This window comes from Canis lupus, chromosome 1 (genome assembly GCF_011100685.1).
Source record: "Canis lupus familiaris isolate Mischka breed German Shepherd chromosome 1, alternate assembly UU_Cfam_GSD_1.0, whole genome shotgun sequence".
Taxonomy (NCBI): domain Eukaryota; kingdom Metazoa; phylum Chordata; class Mammalia; order Carnivora; family Canidae; genus Canis; species Canis lupus.
The window spans coordinates 109,898,398-109,916,551 of record NC_049222.1 but is presented as its reverse complement, the minus strand read 5'-3'; the positions used below and the strand labels follow the sequence as shown (position 1 = coordinate 109,916,551).

The following is an 18,154-nucleotide window of genomic DNA, read 5'->3' as shown; positions in this document are numbered from 1 at the left end:
TACAATACGGAGTCTGACGTAGCATCTGCCTTTTGGCATTAAGTTTGTGAGATTCACCCATGGTGCTGGACATCGCCTACATTCTGTGCTGAGCAAATTCCACTGTGTGCACAAGCTATATATTCACCCATTCCGGGGCGGTAGCACATAGGGGACTAACTTGCAACCAGGGCTTTGAACCACTGGCCCTGACTTTAAAAACGTGTTTCTGGGCCCACCTCTCCTCTCCCTCCGCCAGATGTCCTGCCCCCGCTAGAGGCTGCGCCCCCAGGCCCCCCGGCCGGCCTCCGACGCTCACCAGATAGCACCACCTCCACCAGGTCGCCCTCCTGGATGTCTCCAACCGAGCGCACCAGCTGCAAGAGGTTGGCCGACGTGGGGTCATGTTTGAAGAGAAGGATCTTGTCGTAAAGACCGTAGAAGCCACACTCCGGGAACTGAGGGGCGGGAGAGAGACGGAGGTGGTGACGGAAAGGCTCAAAGGCTCGGCGCTTGCCTTCAGCAGCCGTCTAGAACACTCCAAGGGCAGGGCCCGCAGTTTCCCCCGGAAACAGAGACCCTGCAGCCCTGCGCTTCCTGCCTGCTGCCTCCCAAGCGCAGCGCAGCTCACAGCTCCCGCGGGCAGGGTGCCAGGGCCCCAGGTGTGCGGGGAGAGGGCGCCTGCGGAGTTTGGTGGCTGGACTGGGAAGCTGAGGTGGGAGGGAGTGTGGCTCTGGGAGCAAGAGCACTTATTAGAATTTGCAGGGGGTGGGGGGAAGGAGGGGTGCTAAGTGAACACCCCCTCCTTTATGCCCCCACCCCACCCCAGCTTCCTTCCTGGATCTATTGTCCCTGTTACCTGGCTCCAGGCCCAGCACTGGGGTGGGGCCAGCTGGAAGAAGGGGACTTAGGACTCAGGGAGGGGGTGGAAGAGGAGGGGTGACAGGAAAGCTAGGCTCAAGGGAGCTGGAGGTAGGGAGGGTGCCCCCCACCCAATGTCCAAAAGACCCAGGTGTCCCTAGCAGGGGTTGGGGGGGGCGGAAATGAAACCTGGTAGAACAGAAAGTGAAACTGCCCAGGTGGAGCAGCTGGAAGGAAGAAATGGGGCCCAGCCACACCTGGACAGAAAGGATAGAAAACCAAACTGGGGTGAGGCCTGAGGGAGGAGGCTGAAGATTTGGGCAGTAGACAAATTACACCCAGGGGACAATCTGCCCTCTACCCCACCCCCACCCCATATGTTTGCCCCAAGAGCAGGCTGAGTTGGGTGTGAAAACTGGACCTGTGGGTTTGGGGGTTTTGGTGGAAGGGCCAAGGAAGCCCCATATTCCTGTCTGCTGGGAGAGGGTCCACAGGTGACAGGGACTCCCTGGGCCTTGACTGCTTGTGTATGTGTGTGTCGGGGGGGGGGTGTCTGTCTCTAGGCTGTAAAATGGGGGAGTACGCCTAGCTCCCAATGTTCCTCTGAAGACCCCCAATTCATTTCTGGGGGTCTGAGAAGATTCTGGAATTTGGACATTTGGGGATTCCAACATGCTCACATGATATGATTATACATATATAAAATCTTAGGTTCCAATGTATTATCATGATATATTTTAGGATTTCAATAATCTGGATCAGCAGCAGTTTGATATTTTAATGTTCTGGGCATTTGAGTATCTTACCATTAAAGGATTTCAACAACCCAGCATTCCAAAATTCTAACATTTTAACATCTAGGATTCCAACAACCCAGGAATCTGATATTCTACCATTTTAATGTTTTAGTATCCCAACAAGCTAAGATTCTAATGTTTAAACACTTAAACTTTTTTTTTTTTTTTTTTTTAAGTAAGCTTTATGCCCAATGTGGGACTCATGGCCCTGAGATCAGGAGTTGCATGTTCTACTGACAGCCAGCCTGGTGCCCCTGAACACTTTAATGTCAGACGTGTTCAATTACCTAGCAGTTGTGTATTTGGACAATCTAGAATTCTAATATTCTAACATTTTTACAATCTAGAATTCCAACAACTGAGAAGCCCACTAACCTAACTTTTAACATTCTAGAATTCACACATTGAGTTCTACCTGAATCCCTCTTGCCAGGATTCCCAGCTTCCCGCCATGATGACCCTGGTATCCAAAACTAAGAATAGGGTGGGGTTGTGAAGGCCCGTTTTAATAGGCTGGAATCAGACCTCAGGGGGTGGGGACACTGTGATTAGGAGAGGGGACAGAGTCCCCAGAGCCTCTAGGGGATCCAAAGAGGTGCCAGCCCCTCTACATACAGCTCAGGCCTGGGGCGGGGTCAGAGATTGGGCTCTGAGACCTCACTTGCCCTTGGCAGCTAGCGCAGGCACCCACACCCACACATGTCACCCGATAGCCATGGCCAGCTCAGCTTCAATTTCTACTGTTTCCACAAAATGGGAGGTAGGGGATGGGCTTGATTGGGGAGGTTCCCCATCTGCTGCCCCACCTGCCCCTTCCTCCCCACTTCTACATCTATCTGGCCCCTCCTTTACTCCCTGCTAGCTGCAGAAAACAACTACATGCAGGGACATGCAATTTGGGGAGGCCTTTGGAGCACCCCACCCCTGCTCAGGCCTCCCTCAAAGGCTTAGTGGGGTGAAGAGGCAACGGGGGACTAAATGCCCCATCCACACACCCCCAGTCACCCAAGGCTTAATGTTCCTTCTTCCCCTTCCCCTGTGCCAGGCTCCAGGCCACCCCTGCCATCGCCCCCCACCCCAGACCTCTCCCCAAGCTGGATGGGAAGAACCCTTCCCCTCACCTTCTGGTCCACGATGGAGCAAGCCAGCTGCTTCACATGGGCCAGCTCAGAGGCGGTGGGCAGCAGCACAAACTCGCGGGTCAGCCCGATCTGGATGTGGAAGGAGACCCCGGAGCTCGGAGCTGGTACCTGGGCCAGTAGCGGTGGCGGCGACTGCAACTCCAAGCCGCAGGGGGGCGGAGGGGACCCCGGCCCGGGAGAGCCTGGGAGCCCGGCGAGATGGGAGGGGGAGGCGGCCATAGGTGGGGGGAGTCCCGGGACCGGCCGCCCGGCGCCGGCCGCCCGGCGCCCACCCGGGATCCGGCTGAGGGAGCCCGAGCCCGGGAGCCCCGGGCCACTGGATTCGAGAGCGCTCGGAAGCTGGTGGTGGGAGCGCGGTAATCCCGGGGATACGAGAAAAGAAATCTAGCAGGTTGAGGGCACTTGCGGATGGCGGGACCCTGGGAAGTTAAAGAAATGTAATCTAGTGATCAGACACCCGGGAGTCATGAAGGAGAGATCTAATGGCTTGAGGGGATCCAGTTATTGAAAAAGTCCAAGAAATCAAGAAAATCTAGTAGGTCGGGATCTCAGGGATCAGGAGAGCTCAGGATCAAAAAGCCCCTTGGAGAGAGAAAGGCTTGAAAAGGGAGCAGGGGGGATCCCAGAATCCACTGGCTCTAAGACGAGGATCCAATGAAGAAGGGAGCTCGAGGGATTCACCAGGCCTCGGGGGTGAGGATAGGAAGTCGGGGATCGAGTAGATCCCAAGGATACGACGGTCCCGGGGATGGGCAAAGGGATCCCGAGGGCCGGGGTGCTAAGGAGGGAATCTCACGGGTCTCAGAAGTTGGAGAAAAGTTCGGTCGTGGGCCGCGGAGAAGGGGGCGTTACCGGCGGCGGTTGGGGGTGGGGAGGGAGGGTCGCCCGGCGCCAGGAGCCGGTGGCTCTTTTTCCCCCTCCAAAGTTTAACTCTGCGGCTGCGGCCCAGGAGGAAGTGTCGGGAGCGATGGCGCAGTCGGCCAATCCACGCGGGCCTCGGTGACGTCAGAGAGGGGCGGAGCCTGTCGGGGGGGGGCCGGGGGCGGAAGAGGAGGGCAGGTCCGGCACCTCCGAAGTGGGGGCGTCACCTGCCCCGCCCCCGGCCCAGGCGTCTCGGGTGCGAGACGCGGGCAGGGATCCCGGACTGATGCCGACCCCCAACACACCCGAGTCTGGAAAGTTAACTCTTCCCTGAGCTAGAGAGGAGGGGCGAGCCACTCACCCCCATCAGCGGTCGGGGAGGCCGGGGCTGCGGAGGCGTCTGGCCCTTTAAGGAAGGGGGCCGTCTAGCCGGGCTTGCATCCGGCGCCCACCGCAGGGGAAAGGGTGGGAAACTGGTGTCGGGTCCAGCCCGCTCAGGGTTCTCTGGGCTCGGCCTACCTCTTCTCTGAGCGTCGTCCACCCCACCCCCATGCCCGCTCGGTGGAGGGGGTGCAGTAGAGATCCCGCAGCCCATCACACGGTTAGGAAGACAGCGGCTTCCAGATGGGCGGAAGGACCTCCTTGCCTCATGTCTGTCTCTGGCAACCCCAACCTCGATGAAGTGCATGGACTGGAGGGACCGGGGCTGGGTTGTCTGAGCCGGGACAGTCAGACACGGGTGGAGAAGGGGTGTAGTTTCCTTCAATTGGCGCCCCACTCTGCCCCAGCCCTCAGGAGAGCCAAGAGCCTCAGACCCGGGGGTGCCTCAAAGGGCCATAGCAACCAGGGAAGACACCCTCCCCATCCCCTAGATGAACTGGTTGTTCTGGGACAGCGTGCATGTGTCTGTGTGGCTTTAGGTAGGTGGCTTCCCCTCTCTGAGCCTGTTTCTCCATCAGCTCCTGACCCCAGAAGGTCTTTGTGGGGAGATTGCAGAATAGTGCCTGGCACACAGCTGAGATTCAGTAGGTGGTGGCTATTGCTGTACTTGGCAGAGATAAAGGGGTGGGCTCCTCAAGCCCTCAGATGTTTAGTAGGAGTATGTTCATTAATCAGTCATCCAGCAAGCATTGAATGCTGGCCTACTACGCGCCAGGCTTGTCCTAAAACAGCTCTTCCAGCCTGGTTAGGAACAACTCAGACTTGATTTCTCCTCCCCAACTAATAATAAGAGTGGTTGCCATTTAGTTTACACTCAGGAAACTGAACCCCGAGGGGCAAAGTGACTCCTCCAAATCATCAAAGATCACCACTCAAGTTGCTGCTACCACCCCACCCCAGTCACTGAGGGTTCAAAGCCTGGCTTTGAGTTCCAAAGGCATCCCAGGGGAGATGGTCCAGACCAGGAGGGCGGGATGAGGGCCTCAAGACAAGCCCCCCTTCCCCATAAAGGGCTGCTGGGGGCAGCTGAGGTCGGTACAGTAGTGACTCTGCCACCACATCCGGGGGCTGGCTGGGGCTGGGGAAGGAAGTCTGAGGCTGGAGTGAAAACCCAAACCACCACCTGGGGAAGTTGCTCAGAGCCCAGAGGGATGAGGGGGGAGCAAGGCCACGTGGAGCTCGTAGCTAGGTTTTGGACAGTGTCACCTGATGGCCATCTGGCCACCTGCATCCTTCTTCAACTGTTCCTGGGGTCCTGACAAGGGCTGGGTCCTATTCTGGGTACTGGGGCACAGCCTTTGTTAATCCAGAGGGTGGTCATTAGCATCAGGCCTGTTGTACAGAAGATGCTGAGGCCCAGACACATGCAGAGGGAGCCCACAGGACTGGATACAAATGCTGATGGCCCGCTGGAGGCCCTAAGCAGCCCCCCCATTTCACTTTCTGTAACTTAACACTGATGATTCCCGCTTCCTAAGCTTGTTGTGAGGACCCAGTGAACTAGTATGTGAGGAATTTAGTGTGGGTTCTGGCTCCTGCTAAGTGTGTGACTGACCACTGCAATTCAACTGTCCTGGGGAAGGGAAGGGACTCATGGGGCGCCAGCAGTGAGGGACCAGGTGCCTCCACCACCTGCAACCTCCCAGCATGGCGGAGGCATTCTACAGGGCAGGTCCCAGGCTCTCCCTTCCCCACTCCATGTTGGCTGAGGCTCCTTGTAAGCCCAGGCTCACGTGGGGAGGGAAGGGAAAGTGGGGGGGTTAAGTACTCAGGGCAAGCCCTTTAATCAGCCATCATGTGGGGGGCGCTGGGAGTGGAGGGGGAAGGTCTTAATCTGTCACATCACATCATCTGCTTGTCAGGACTCTGCCCCCAGGCCACTGCTGAGGCCCCTGGGGAGGGAGTACTTAGGAGGCACGGGGAGATTCGGTCCTGTGCCCCCATTTCCGGGCCTCCACCCACACTCCGCCCAAACTCTGGGCCCTCTCTTCCCGCCCCCCACCCTACCACAAAACCCCAACCCATCATATCCCCTCTCTGAGCTCCACCCAGCCCAGGCAGAGCCCATTATTCGGCTCCCCAGGTCCCCTCGACAGTCAGCACCGCCACCCATCTTACTCCAAAGGGTTTATTGAGACAAGTTTCACATCCAAGTCCAGGGCAAAGGGGAGGGGGCTTATAAACAGGAACCTGGAAGGGGGCCTGAGGACTCAGGGCGGGACCCAAAAAAAGAGAGTGAAATAAATAGAGGAAGAGAGTGGAGGACCAGGAAAGGAGACACAGACTATCACACAGTGATAACGACATGGGGGTGGGGGGGCAGGGCTCCATTAACATCCCATTTATTTATACAGATATACAGGGAGTTGTGGGGGACCCCCTCCAGCCTCCATGCCCCAGAGAGAGGCAAACGAGGGGCATCTCTCCCCATGGGTGACCCCGTGGGGGCTGGGGGGCTGCCCCTGGAAGGAGTGCTGGGAGCGGTGGGGGAGGTAGGGGTGGGCACCTCCCCTGAGGGCATCACCTGCTCCCCGGGGGGTTACTGGCCCTGGAGGTGCTGGGTAGTGTCTGGAAAGCTGTGTTGAGGGAACTGGAGGGGAGGGTGGTGGGAGTGCTTCTGGGGTGGGCCAGGCCGGGCACTCTGCCTGAGGACAGCCCGGGGTCCAGCTGGCTCCACAGCTTCCCAGGGGGTCAACCACAGAGCAGGGGCGCCTGGAGCTCCTCCCAGCACAGCTGCCACTCAGGTTTGGGAAGATGGGAGAAGGGGGGTTGGGGGTTCAAAGAGAGAACCTGGCACCTTCTGGCGTCTTGGAAAAGCTGATCCCCAAGGACATCCAGCCCTGGCTGTGCTGCACCCAAGAAGGCAGCTCAGAAAGCAGGACTGGGCGTCAGGGCACAGAGAGGAAGCTCCCCGAGGCCATCCCGGAGGGTGATTCCTGAAGGAGGCTGCTCCCCAGGCGGATGCTTGGGGAAGGGACGGCCATGGGGGATGGCCTCCTGGGGAAAGGGCCGTTAGCACCACCAGGTTCCCAGGCAGGCGGGAAGAGCCAGGCCTCCGGGCCTCCAGACTGAGGCTGGGAGTCACCTGAGGTAGACAGAAGGGAAGGAAGACTGGAGCAGGACACCCCAGGTACAAGAGGGAAGGCTACCTCGGCCCCCTCTCTTGATGCCCAGGAGCTACCTTGATGATTCTCACAAGGTAACCCCGGCTACCAGGATGTGGTACCCTCTAGGAGTGCCAGGTGAAGAGATGTGTCTGAGGTCTCACTAGGGGTGAGGATGCAAGGAGTTTCTGCCCTCCCAGACCAAGCCTCCTGCCCAGCCTCTCACCTCAGTCCCACCTGCCCGGCCCCACTCCCCAGCCGGTGTGGCGGCCAGGGTGGGGCCAGGTGGGCATCATACGAAGACCTTGGCCAGGGCATCGGCGCCCGCACTGGCGATGAGGGCCTTGCTGGGGTGGCACGCGACAGCGTGAATAGCCTCTTCATGCTTCTTGCGGTGGGCCGTGATCTCCTGCACGCATGTTTTATTGTCCAGGCTCCACAGACGCAGGGAACAGTCGTGACCTACGCAGGTGTGGGAGCTGAAAGGGCTGTCCCCCAGGACAAACCCCAGCTCCTCCAAACCTCACCCTCTGGATGAGCTGGCCTTGGCACTGGATAAAGGGCCCATCTTCTTCTCCATGCACCTCTCAACACCCAGGCTGAGGGAGAATCCTTTTGGCCTAGCCTGCTATCCATCATCTAGTTACCAAGTATTCACTGGGGACCTGTGTACTAGGCTAACCTCCTCCAGCCCAGGGCTGTTGACGTTCTGATGTGGCAGACGGTAAATAAAACAGAATGAATGATGCCAGATGGTCAGCAGCACTGTGGATACAGGCTGGTCAGGGTGAGGACAGAAGGGCTAAGGGGGAACCAGGAGGAAGAGTCTTGCAGGCAGCAAGGCCAAGGGAAGGTTTGGAGATCCTGGCAGGAGGTGGATATGGCAGTAGCAGCCTGAGCAGGGGTGTGGGGAGGAGGAAGAGGTGGTCAGAGAGCGAGGAGCAGACAGGACTGGGTCTTGGGGCATGAGCCACCTCTGGAGATGACCTGATTTACATGTTAGAAGGAACAGGCTGGCTGTGGCAGAGGCTGGCTCTATTTGTCCTTTACAGTGGGGGGCCCCAGGCCCTGTCCCAAACCCTCTCTCCCCTGGACTTGATGCTACTGACCACTCCCTCTACCATCATCCTTAGAGACAGCTGCTGCCGTCACACGGCAGATGGAGAACAGGCTTGTGGGTGCCCGAGCCCGTCCACCTGCTCTATCATCCCATGCACTTGCTGGCTCATGAGCTTCCACAAGCTCGGTCGGTAGGGAGCAGAAGTGAGTGGAAGGAGGCCCCTTGCCCATGGCCTCTCTGATGGCCCATGCATACCCTCCACCTCCCTGGGGAGCAACGGACCCTTTTCCACCTGCCCACGTCCCACCCCGTCCTGAGGCACAGCTCCACAGGAGCTGGGCTTCAGTGCTCTTATCCACAGAAAGCACGTGGTGGAAAATGCTAAAGATCCCATGGGGACTGAGAGACCCCAACTTCATTCCTGCAACCAACCCACTGGGCTGAGACCAAAGCATGTAACTTCTCTGAGCCTGTCCACATCTGCACGGCGGGTACAACACACCCACCCAAGAGGATTTATCTGGATGAAAGGAGATGGAGGCAAATGCCTCCAGGGGGCTCTATCCAGAGGCTCCCTGCCGGTTCCCCTGCCTCAGGGAGCCCCAGAGCACTCCCTTGTGACCAGTGCCCACATCTCTTCCTCTTCTGCTCCCACATACCCTTGCTCTTTAGGGAGTCAGGAGGGTCCGGACTTACTTCCCGACATCAGGAACACGCCGTTGGGGTCCACGGCAAGGCAGGTGACCGCGTCCAGGTGGGCAACCATGGAGTGCACAGATTTCCCTGAGAGGAGAAAGGGTAGGTGGCAGGTTACTTCCTCTCAGCGCCTTGCCTGGGAAGGTGATGGCCCAGACAAGATGCTGAGAGCCTACAGCGTGGGCACCAGGAGCTCTGCTATCTGGGCAGGCCCTGCCATGAGCATGAGTGAATGGTGGAGGGAGAAGGTGGGGCCTCACCTGTCCGGCTGTCCAGGAAGCGGATGCCTCTGTCGTCGTGGGCAGTGATGGTGAGGGGCTGGTTTGGGTGACTCACCACCTGGTTGATCTGGGTTGGGCCTGGAAGGCAAGGAGGAGGGAAGGACGAGAGGAGAACCACGGCCCTACAGCCCTGCCCTATGCCTAGCTGTCCAGGAGGACTGGGCCCCCAGGGCTCTCCTGCTCAGGGTCATAGTACTTCCTCTGTAACCTGGGCACCGTGCCCCACCTGGGGTGGCACAGCCACCCACATGGAGCATCTGCTCTGCCAAGAGGCCTGATGATCTCTGTTCCCTCAGCCTTCCCAAGAGCCCCTCGCTGGCCACAACAGTGGCAGCTGGGACTTTACCTCCATCTGACACAGAGCCCCCCACAAGGGGGTAGGGAAAATGTCTTCTGTTCACTGGACATCGGGTCACCAAAGCCATAGGAGGGACTGGGGCCTGGGAAGCACTCAGATACCAGCCCCCGGCCCTGGGGCCCCCTCTTACCGCTGCTCCCCCGGGATTCCAGCGAGAGGAGGGCACTGCCAGCCTCCAGGTCATATAAGACAGTGTCGCCAGAGCGGAAGGAGGCCACAATGTGGGCAGGCTCGGTGCTGGTGAAGGCCACTGAGGTGGGGATCCCATGATCTGAGGGTAGAGGAGAAGAAAGGCTGCCTCACAAACCTGGTCCTGCCCCAGGGCTGTGGGACAGGACTTGGGAAAGCTGGGCCCTTGTCAGGAGTAACACTCCTGCAGGGGCCTCCAACTCTATACAGCTCCTCTATGAGGTGTCGGCAGCCCTCACTCACCGCTGGCTGTGAGGAAGGTACAGAGGCAGGCTGGGCTGCTGCTGGGATCCCAGATACGGATGGTGCCATCGGCAGAGCAGGAGGCCAGGCGCTGGGAGGCAGAACTGAAGGCTAGGCCCCATACAGCATCCCCGTGGCCCTCCAGGACATGGCTCAGCACGCTCGGGTCTGGACGTACCAAAGGGAGACAACAGGCTACGTCAGGGCTGCCAGCTCCAACCTAGACAGCTGAGAGCCAGGCAGCTGGGCTGGGTCCACCCATTCACCCAGCTACATACCTAGAGTCCTCATGGGCTCAGAGCTGTTACCCCTGGAACCTGCCCCTGCTAGCCACTCACACTCTGCCCACTAACACTTCTGGGAAGATTTTAGGACTCTGAAGGCAATCCAGAATGGAAGCTCCAGAGGGCAGGGATTATTCCCCCCTGTTCACTGCCATCCCCACAGGACCCATGGATAGTGCCTGGCACAAAGTAGGTGCTTGGGACACGATTTTTAGGACTTAGTGAAGGGGAGAAAGAACAATGGTGGCTTTGAGGCCCGAAGAACCTTTGCAGCCTGGGCCCTATTGGTTGGCCCCACCCATGCTCCCTGTAGTCTTTTCTGACCAGAACACAAGCCCTGCCCACTCTCTCCAAAGCTCCCTAGCCCTTCTCACCCCTGCCTCCCTGGTCACTGAAGTCCACACGGGGTGCTCAGTCAGGCCCTGCTGACGTCACCCCCATGTGTGGCTGCTTGCATGGCCCTGAGCATATACTACCTGGGACTGACCCTTGACCTTTCACAGGGTGGGACTATTCTTAGGAAAACTGTGTTTTCTTCAAGGGAAGACACATAGCTCTGAATTCTGTCTGCCATAACAACTGCTACACAGAGCCATGCATGTCATCAGAGTTATCAAAAGAGATGTCAAAAAAAAAAAAAAAAAAGAGATGTCAGAGGATAGGCGACACACTTAACAGAAGTGACAGTGTAATCACTTCTCCACTTAACTTTTAAAGGTGCACCAAGGATCAAGGGCGGACTCCCTACAACCTGGCCCAACTAACCTCTCCCCCTCCCCTGCTCTACTGTTCCTCACTCCTGCACTCAGCCACCAGAAGGCTTTGCACATGTTGGGGCCCGGGCCCAGTGCTGACTCAGAGTCAGCTCACCCACCAGCCCCTCTGGGAAACCGTTCCCCAAAGCCATCTCTTTCTTGCCTCAGCCTGTCTGACCCGTCACATGCTGAACACACTGCTCTATGCTCCCTCCCCTGGGCTGGGGGTGTACAGTTAGGCACAGGTGGATGCTGAGGGAATGCAGAAGCTCCTGTGGACATGGGGGCAGGAGGGGAGGTGCAGACAGGAGGAGGGAGCTGTCCTCACCATAACCGTCATAGGGGTCCATGTTGAGGTCCGGAATCTTCCAGCTGTGGATGCGGGCATCTGCCCCACCACTGTAACAGCATTCGCTATTGCTGCCCATGGCTACTGCCAATACAGGACCCCTGCAGGATGCAGAGGTGGTGAAGGGGAGATGAAAAACTCCATCTCACTCCTTTCCAGGCTCCCCACGATGGGACCTTAAAGTCCAATGCTAGATTTTTCAAGGATGGTCAAAAGAATTCAGCATCTGGGGCTCTGGTTGTGCCACCCAGGCCCGCCTTCCCCCAACTCCCCATGCCTATTTCCTTCTCTTGAAGGGTGAGCTGAGAACCAGCTCTGGGACACTTGGTCTGCAGAGCACAAGGATCAAGGGGGTGCGTGTGCAGAGGGCATTTGGCCCCCTGGGGTAGCAGTGAGTGGGCCAGGAGCTAGACTGCCTTTGGGGGGCACTTCCCTACCTGTGAGCCCGGAAGGCATGGATAGGTTCCACATCTAGTGCAGCATTCCTGTGGGGAGGCAGAGGAACCAGATGTCACTGAGAGCCCCTCATCACTCAGAACTCTACCTCCCCCTCTGGGGTTGTCTCCCTTACTTCTTGGCTGTGACAGCCTTCTGTAGGTTCCAGAGCTTCAGTGTGCCATCTTCAGAGGCGGTGAGCAAGGCAGACTGGCTGTGGTGGAAAGCCAGGGAGCGCACGCCGTCGTAGTGTGATCGGAGAGTGAACTTGGGGTTCCATGTCTTCTTAAAGGCATCTTTGCTGTCAGAGAGCTAGAGTGGGGGGAGCTCAGTGTCCCAGCAGTCCTGTGGATGCCGATTGGCATCCAGGATATCAAGGGTCTGCCCCTTCCCTACCCAGACCCACGTGGAGCATCCTCACACACTGGGCTCCAGCCCCAAGCACCCTGTGTGCAGCACCCCTCTGAACACTCAGTTCAGAGGGGGCCTGGGGAAGACAGACAGATCACCCCACAGTGCACAGGAACTGTGAACTCCAAGCAGTGCTAAGAATTAAAAATGAACTGGGAAGAGACACCCAAGCAGCCTGACTGCCTCTGTGGCAGTCAGTAAGGCATTCCTGAGGGGACACCAAAGGAACAGGACTTAACCAGATCCAGGGAGGGGAATGAAGGAGGACACTGCATGTGCAAAAGTCCCTGTGGCTGCCGGAGTAGATCTAGAGCCTGAGAGGAGGCCCTGGTTACAAAGCAAGGGACAAAGTGACAGAAGCTGAGACCAGAGCCACGTTTGGGAACTGACATGGACTGGAAAGATGTGAATGGCTGCAGAGAAGCTAAGGGGTCGCAAGAGAAGCCTCTCAGGGCAACAGGAGGCCACAGAGACCACACGTTAGGGGTATTCTAGAGTCACTATACATGCCCTGGGAGGTGGTGGTGTTGCTCTGTGCATGGGGGATTCAGGGGCAGCCAACTGGGAAAGATGATGAGCAGACTGTCAGGCAAGACTCAGTGCCCTGTCCCAACATAAGGTTCACACCACCTAACCAACCCCCTTTCACGTGGGCTCTCTCCCCCATGGTCCCCACCTGCACCATCACCACTGCCCTAGCTCTTTAGGGCCAAAGGCTCTGCCGCTACACGGTTACCCCCTCACGGGCACATCCTCTGCTCAAAGCCTCCATCTTGGCCCCACTTCCTGGCATCCTACAGCAGTGCCTCCAACCCTGCTGGCGTCACCAACCACTTGAAATTCTGCTACAAGCCATGGTGGTGTTCTGCTTCAGGGAAATGCACACACACCCCCGATTCAGAAACTATCAGCGAGCCAGAGGCCCCTCTGTGGGTACTGGGCTCAGAACACTGGCCCTGATGTCTCCTTTCCTCTGGCCCATTGGCCACCAGCCCCACTTGTACTTCGTTTTGGGGTTTCTGGCCACAAAGGTCAGTTCAATGCCCATCTCCTGTCCAGACCATCTTCCCTGCACTGTGCTGACCTTGGGCCCCCTTCCTTGCTGCCAGCCTGCGGGAGGCCAGGACTTGAGATGCACGTAAGCCACAGGTGGAAGGGAGTGTGGCCTGAAGGATGAGTGCCAGCTACACCCCAGTGTCTTCCAGGCCCTGCACCTCAGTAACCTCCCCAAGCCCCCTCAGCCCTGTCTGCACCCCTCCGTAAACCAGGGTGAACTGTTGAATGACCTCACAGCATCCTCTCACTAGTGGACTGAGCGCAGCAGGCAAGGCACCCAGTCACAGCTCAGCAAGAGCAGGCACAGCGTAGGATGCCCAAGGAGGCCCTTCGGGGGAACAGGCAGCCCAAGAACTTACATCACAGCTGAGGTCGTTGTCGTTGGTGACGGTGAGATCTGCCAAGTCCCCCAGGCTCACCTCCCCGCCCCCGATAGTGTCCATGATGAAAACGTCTGAGGAGAAGCCAAAGGAACCTGGTAGGGGGAGGGGAGGGGGGGGCAGAGAGGGGTGGGGGGAGAGAGAGAGAGAGAGAGAAAGAGAGAGAGAGAGAGAAGCAGAGAAGGAGGTAAGGAGTCAGAGAGCCAGGGAGAGGACAAGATCAAGAATCACAGCTGGAAAGAGAGAGACAGGGAGAGACAGACAGACAGACAGGGCAGGACAGACAAAAAGAGAGGGAGACAGACAGACAGACGAACTTTTGCGACAGGGAGGCTGCAGACTAGAGGCCAGGCTTTGACCCTGAGGACACAGAAGCCCCGGGCTTAGCTCTGCAGCCCCCCTATGCCATGGTGCCCCAGGGGACCGGGCCAGGGTGCAGGGGCCTCTTACCTTCGTGTGGCCGGGGCTGGGGTGTGCCAGGAGGGGGACCAGTCACTTTAGGGGGCAGCCCATCTACATCCCGAAGGTCGGCCAAAATGCCTTGGAGTTTGACCCGCCGGCTTTCTGCAGGGACAAAAGCCCGGGGCTGGAGTTGCCCACCAGTTCCACCCAGCTGCTAGAAGCCCCTCCTGTAAATGTGAGGCAGTCAGGAAGCCCCGGTCCCAGAGAGTACTGGGGCTCCAGGTGGGAGTGGGGGACAGGCAGAGGGGACACAGTGAGCTGAGACCCTCTGTGGTCCCAGCCATCCTACATAACCGCTAAGGGCCTTGTGGCTCAGAGTCACGGAACGGGAGGAAGATGCAGCACTGCCCTCTCAGCCTCTCCCCACCAGGTCCTCATCCGGTTCCTCCCTGAGGGCCACTGAGACCTAGACTCTCAGGGAGGGCTGGAGACCCCCCTCAGGGAGGGCTGGAGACCCCACTCCGGGAAGCACTGGGCTTTCTGCAACCCCGCAGGGATTTTCCAGGGAAGGGGTGAGGGCCTGGCCACCACAGTGTCGGCCTCCTGCTCTCCTTGGCCACCCTCCTTTCAGGAAGCGTATCCGTCCGGTGGAGACCCTGGGGCAGGAAGCAGCTGCAGGCGGCTGTGTGTGCCTCTACCTCGCCTGGTAAGGAAAGCTGGCCAGGAAATTCCGCTTACCCAGCTCATGGTGGGTCCCCTCTCCCGTGCATCGTCGAGGGTCTGGGGAGCCCTCCCCCTCCTCTCCTGAGCCCAAGAAATCGAACTCATTGATGGCATCCTCAGAGTCATCCTCCTCGTCCTCGTCCTCCATCTCAGGCACTAGGGCTTTGGAGGGAAGCTGGGCATGGAAAAAGCCAGACAGGTCAGAAGGCTCTGGCCCAGAGCCCAAGCCCACCCAGTCTCCAGGGCAGAGAAGCCAGGGTTCCTGGCCTCCACCTCACCCTGCGCCCTGCTTAGAAGCGTCCTGCGTGCCAGCCACCAGCTCCCCTTCCCTTCCTTCAGTGTCCTTCCCCCTGCAGGACTCCCACACACACACTTTGGCAGCTGTGCTCCCCCTGCTGGAAGCCTTCAAAGGCTGCTCCTTACTAGGGCCAGGGAACTGGCAGTCCCCTACCAGGGCTTTGCCCACCTCTTCCCCATCACTACTACCTCCTCTCCAGATTCCTCCCAGGACTCTCCTCCTGACTCCTGCCCTCTCCCCACTCCTTCCCCTGCTACAACCCCCACCCCCTCAGCACAGTACTTCTCAGGAAAAAAAAGTCAAGTGAGATAGTCTGTTTTAGGACAGCAGAGAAAGATACGTGTGCCTACATGCACAAGTGTGTGTATGGAGGTGCACAATTCAAGTGGGAACAGATGCCTGGGTAGAGCAGTCGCGCCAGCTTCTGTGCCTTATTCAGCGCACTAGGCAAGCATCCCACGTGACTTCACCAGCTTGTGAACAGTTACCATTGCTGCACTTAACGTGAGCAAACAGGCTGAGCAGGGAAACCCTGCACCTCAGGTCCCCCCGGTCCAAGATACACTAACACAGCTCCAGACCGTGAGCCTCCCAAGAGTTCTGAGTCTTCCTTAAAACTTTCTTGGGTGCCTCAAGCTTTGTTTTCTCACATGACAAGCGCATGCTACTTTTTTTTTTTTTACTGCATGCTACTTTTGGGACTAGAGAAGACAGCACTGCTCTTCCATCCTGAGATGTAGGACTCCAGGGCAGGTGAGTGCCAGCGTTCCACCCCGTCAGTCTTAAAGCAATGCTAGGAACCAATCCTCTTGTGTTCCTTGATTCGTGCACCTCAACCTAGCCCAGACTTGGGACTTCAGGGCAGCATGGCATCTGCATTTCCCCACATGGATGCCTTTCACACACAGCCTTCTACAATGATATCTTGTATATGACCCTTTACCCTCTCATGATGCAATTATCACTATATTGTGCACAAAGTGCCATCCAGGGCCTGTATGCTCAGAACCTCAAAGACCATAGAAAATGGCTTTAGGGAGCCCCAGAATTTTCACAAACAGTTCTGATCGCTGACTTTTGCTTTAAGTGCTGGCTTAAGAACGCACCCTACTCTAGCATTGGGGTCTGACCACCACTAGCCTCAAATACTGCCTCTTCCAGGGAAGCTTCTCCCTCTAAAGTGTTCCCTGACTAGATCAAGTTCTGGGCACCCCCAAGGGCCTGCCTCAGTCAGACTGCAAGCCCCCCGAAGGTGTGGTCGATCTGCCCACAGGCTCAGCACTCCAAGCTGGGACTGGAGTCAAAACTGCTCAGGCATCTGGGAGGGGCCAGCCTCTGGCCTGTATGGGAGGGCCATAGGGACAGGTCAGGGTGACCTCCTCTTCCTTCTCTATGGAAGACCTGGGGTCCAGGTTTAGGCAGCACACCAGGAGAGGCAAGGGGGGGGTGCACTGGGGCTCCACAGGAGCATGGCCACATTAACAGGCATTCTCAGGGTCTCGAAAGAGAGGGTGCCTGTCTATTTCTGTTCTGCCCTCTGGGCACAGCAGTGCTCATACTGCCACCACTGATCACTTGGTACGACAGCCAGCCATGGGGGAGTCAAGGGCTTTGTGTTCGTGAGTTCATGTTAATTAAATCCTCAACAACCCAGAGCCAGGGACTCTGGCATCATGGCTAAGACAGAATCACATGCCCAAAGGCACAGAGCCAGGCCAGCGGCCACTCCTGGAGTCTCGGAGGTCTTTGGAGTCAGTCTGGTCACCGCAGGTGCGTGGAGGGAGAGTGCAGGCTGTGGATGCATGAGACCCCTGCATAATAAGCCACCCCAGAGGGTCTGTGGGACAAGCGTGGTGACAGGCACGAAGTCCTAAGGGAGTACAGTCAGCAATGATCTCTGCTAAGAGGAGCAGAGAGGGGTGGGCAGGCTTCCCAGAGGAAGATGCGGTAAGAGCTGAGAGGGGAGTGAAAATCCCAATAGGGTCTCAGGGCCATCCCTATTTCCTGTAACACAGCTCTAGTGTGCTGGCTCTATGCACTCCCTGAGAGCCCACGCCAGGCGGGACCCTGGGCTGAGCCAAACAGGAACACTGGAGACAGAGCGGCAGCCAAGACAGAGCTAGTCCTGTACAGCCATGGGGACAGCAGGCAGGGAGGGCCTGGGGCGGTCAGGGTCCAGATGGCTCCAACTCTGCCAGGGGAAGGGGAGGAAGGGTGGGCAAGAGGTCAGAAAGGGCTGCCTGGAGGAGGGGTGCTACCTGTAGGAGGCAGGGAGGGGTTCTGATGGGAAGCCCACACAGAGGCCCCCCTGCATGGGCACGCCGCTGGCCACACATTCACCCACACCAGGGACCGGACCTCTGTCTCCGCATCGTTGCTGTTGGCACAGAGCAACACCCACAAATGCCCAAACTGGCGTTTATCAGATAGGGGAGTCCAGGCCCTGCCTGAGGTTAGGGCTGCTAAAATGGCAGGAGCACAGTGGCTCGGAAAATTGAGGAGCAAGGGTTAATTAAATGGGGTGGGAGCCATTACCATGAAGCCAAGTTGAGACCTGGACTCTACCCTGCAGGCAGTGCCCTGGGCTTAGGCCCTGACACAAGAGCAGACTGGAAACTTGCACCTACAAAGTCTCCCATGGGACCCCAACCTGGCCCCAGGCTGGGGCCAGGGCCCTGCCACATCCACTCTAGGTGCTGGGGAGAGAAGATCAAGGAAACCCCTGCAGTCCCTGCCTGACAGAGCTCACAATCTACTGAAGGAGAAGACAGAGAGCCACAACCATGCCAAAAATATCTCTGTGCGACCACGATGAGGCTAGGCCAAGAGAGAGGGCTGTGAGAGGGCAGTGCATGGCTGGCCCAGTCTGGAGTTCAGGTCTCTCCAGAAAGAATGTGAAAGCTGAAGGGAAGATGGAAGAAGACAGGAGGAGTGTAGGTGACACAGTACTGAGGCAGGGCTTGGCTGGAGTGGGGATGAGGACCCTGGGAAAGGACAGGGTCAGGCCACACACAAACCATGCCACAAAGGGAGCCCCAAGAGCACCCAT

General features: G+C 57.9%; 2 protein-coding genes across 5 annotated transcripts in view; both read right to left on the bottom strand.

The window, feature by feature from the left end:
• The window catches only part of PRKD2 (protein kinase D2), a 34,927-nt gene extending 31,269 nt beyond the window's left edge, over positions 1-3,658 (bottom strand). Inside the window, exons 1-2 of one of the 2 annotated variants that reach the window (XM_038528489.1) lie at positions 2,759-3,658; positions 299-437 (exon numbers count right to left, since the gene is read on the bottom strand). In XM_038528489.1, the coding sequence (XP_038384417.1) occupies positions 299-437; positions 2,759-2,998 (379 nt within the window). In that variant the 5' untranslated portion in view covers positions 2,999-3,658. The remainder of the gene's footprint in view (positions 1-298; positions 438-2,758) is intronic. The other variant, XM_038528490.1, reaches the window with a different exon arrangement.
• A 2,535-nt stretch (positions 3,659-6,193) lies between these two features.
• Positions 6,194-18,154, bottom strand: part of STRN4 (striatin 4) — a 26,896-nt gene continuing 14,935 nt past the window's right edge. For 2 of the 3 annotated variants that reach the window (XM_038528491.1, XM_038528493.1), the window contains exons 7-18: positions 14,823-14,982; positions 14,133-14,246; positions 13,662-13,777; positions 11,972-12,147; positions 11,838-11,885; positions 11,380-11,501; positions 10,013-10,180; positions 9,711-9,851; positions 9,202-9,300; positions 8,942-9,028; positions 7,412-7,647; positions 6,194-7,166 (exon numbers count right to left, since the gene is read on the bottom strand). In XM_038528491.1, coding sequence (XP_038384419.1) covers positions 7,478-7,647; positions 8,942-9,028; positions 9,202-9,300; positions 9,711-9,851; positions 10,013-10,180; positions 11,380-11,501; positions 11,838-11,885; positions 11,972-12,147; positions 13,662-13,777; positions 14,133-14,246; positions 14,823-14,982 — 1,401 coding nt within the window. In that variant the 3' untranslated portion in view covers positions 6,194-7,166; positions 7,412-7,477. The remainder of the gene's footprint in view (positions 7,167-7,411; positions 7,648-8,941; positions 9,029-9,201; positions 9,301-9,710; positions 9,852-10,012; positions 10,181-11,379; positions 11,502-11,837; positions 11,886-11,971; positions 12,148-13,661; positions 13,778-14,132; positions 14,247-14,822; positions 14,983-18,154) is intronic. The other variant, XM_038528492.1, reaches the window with a different exon arrangement.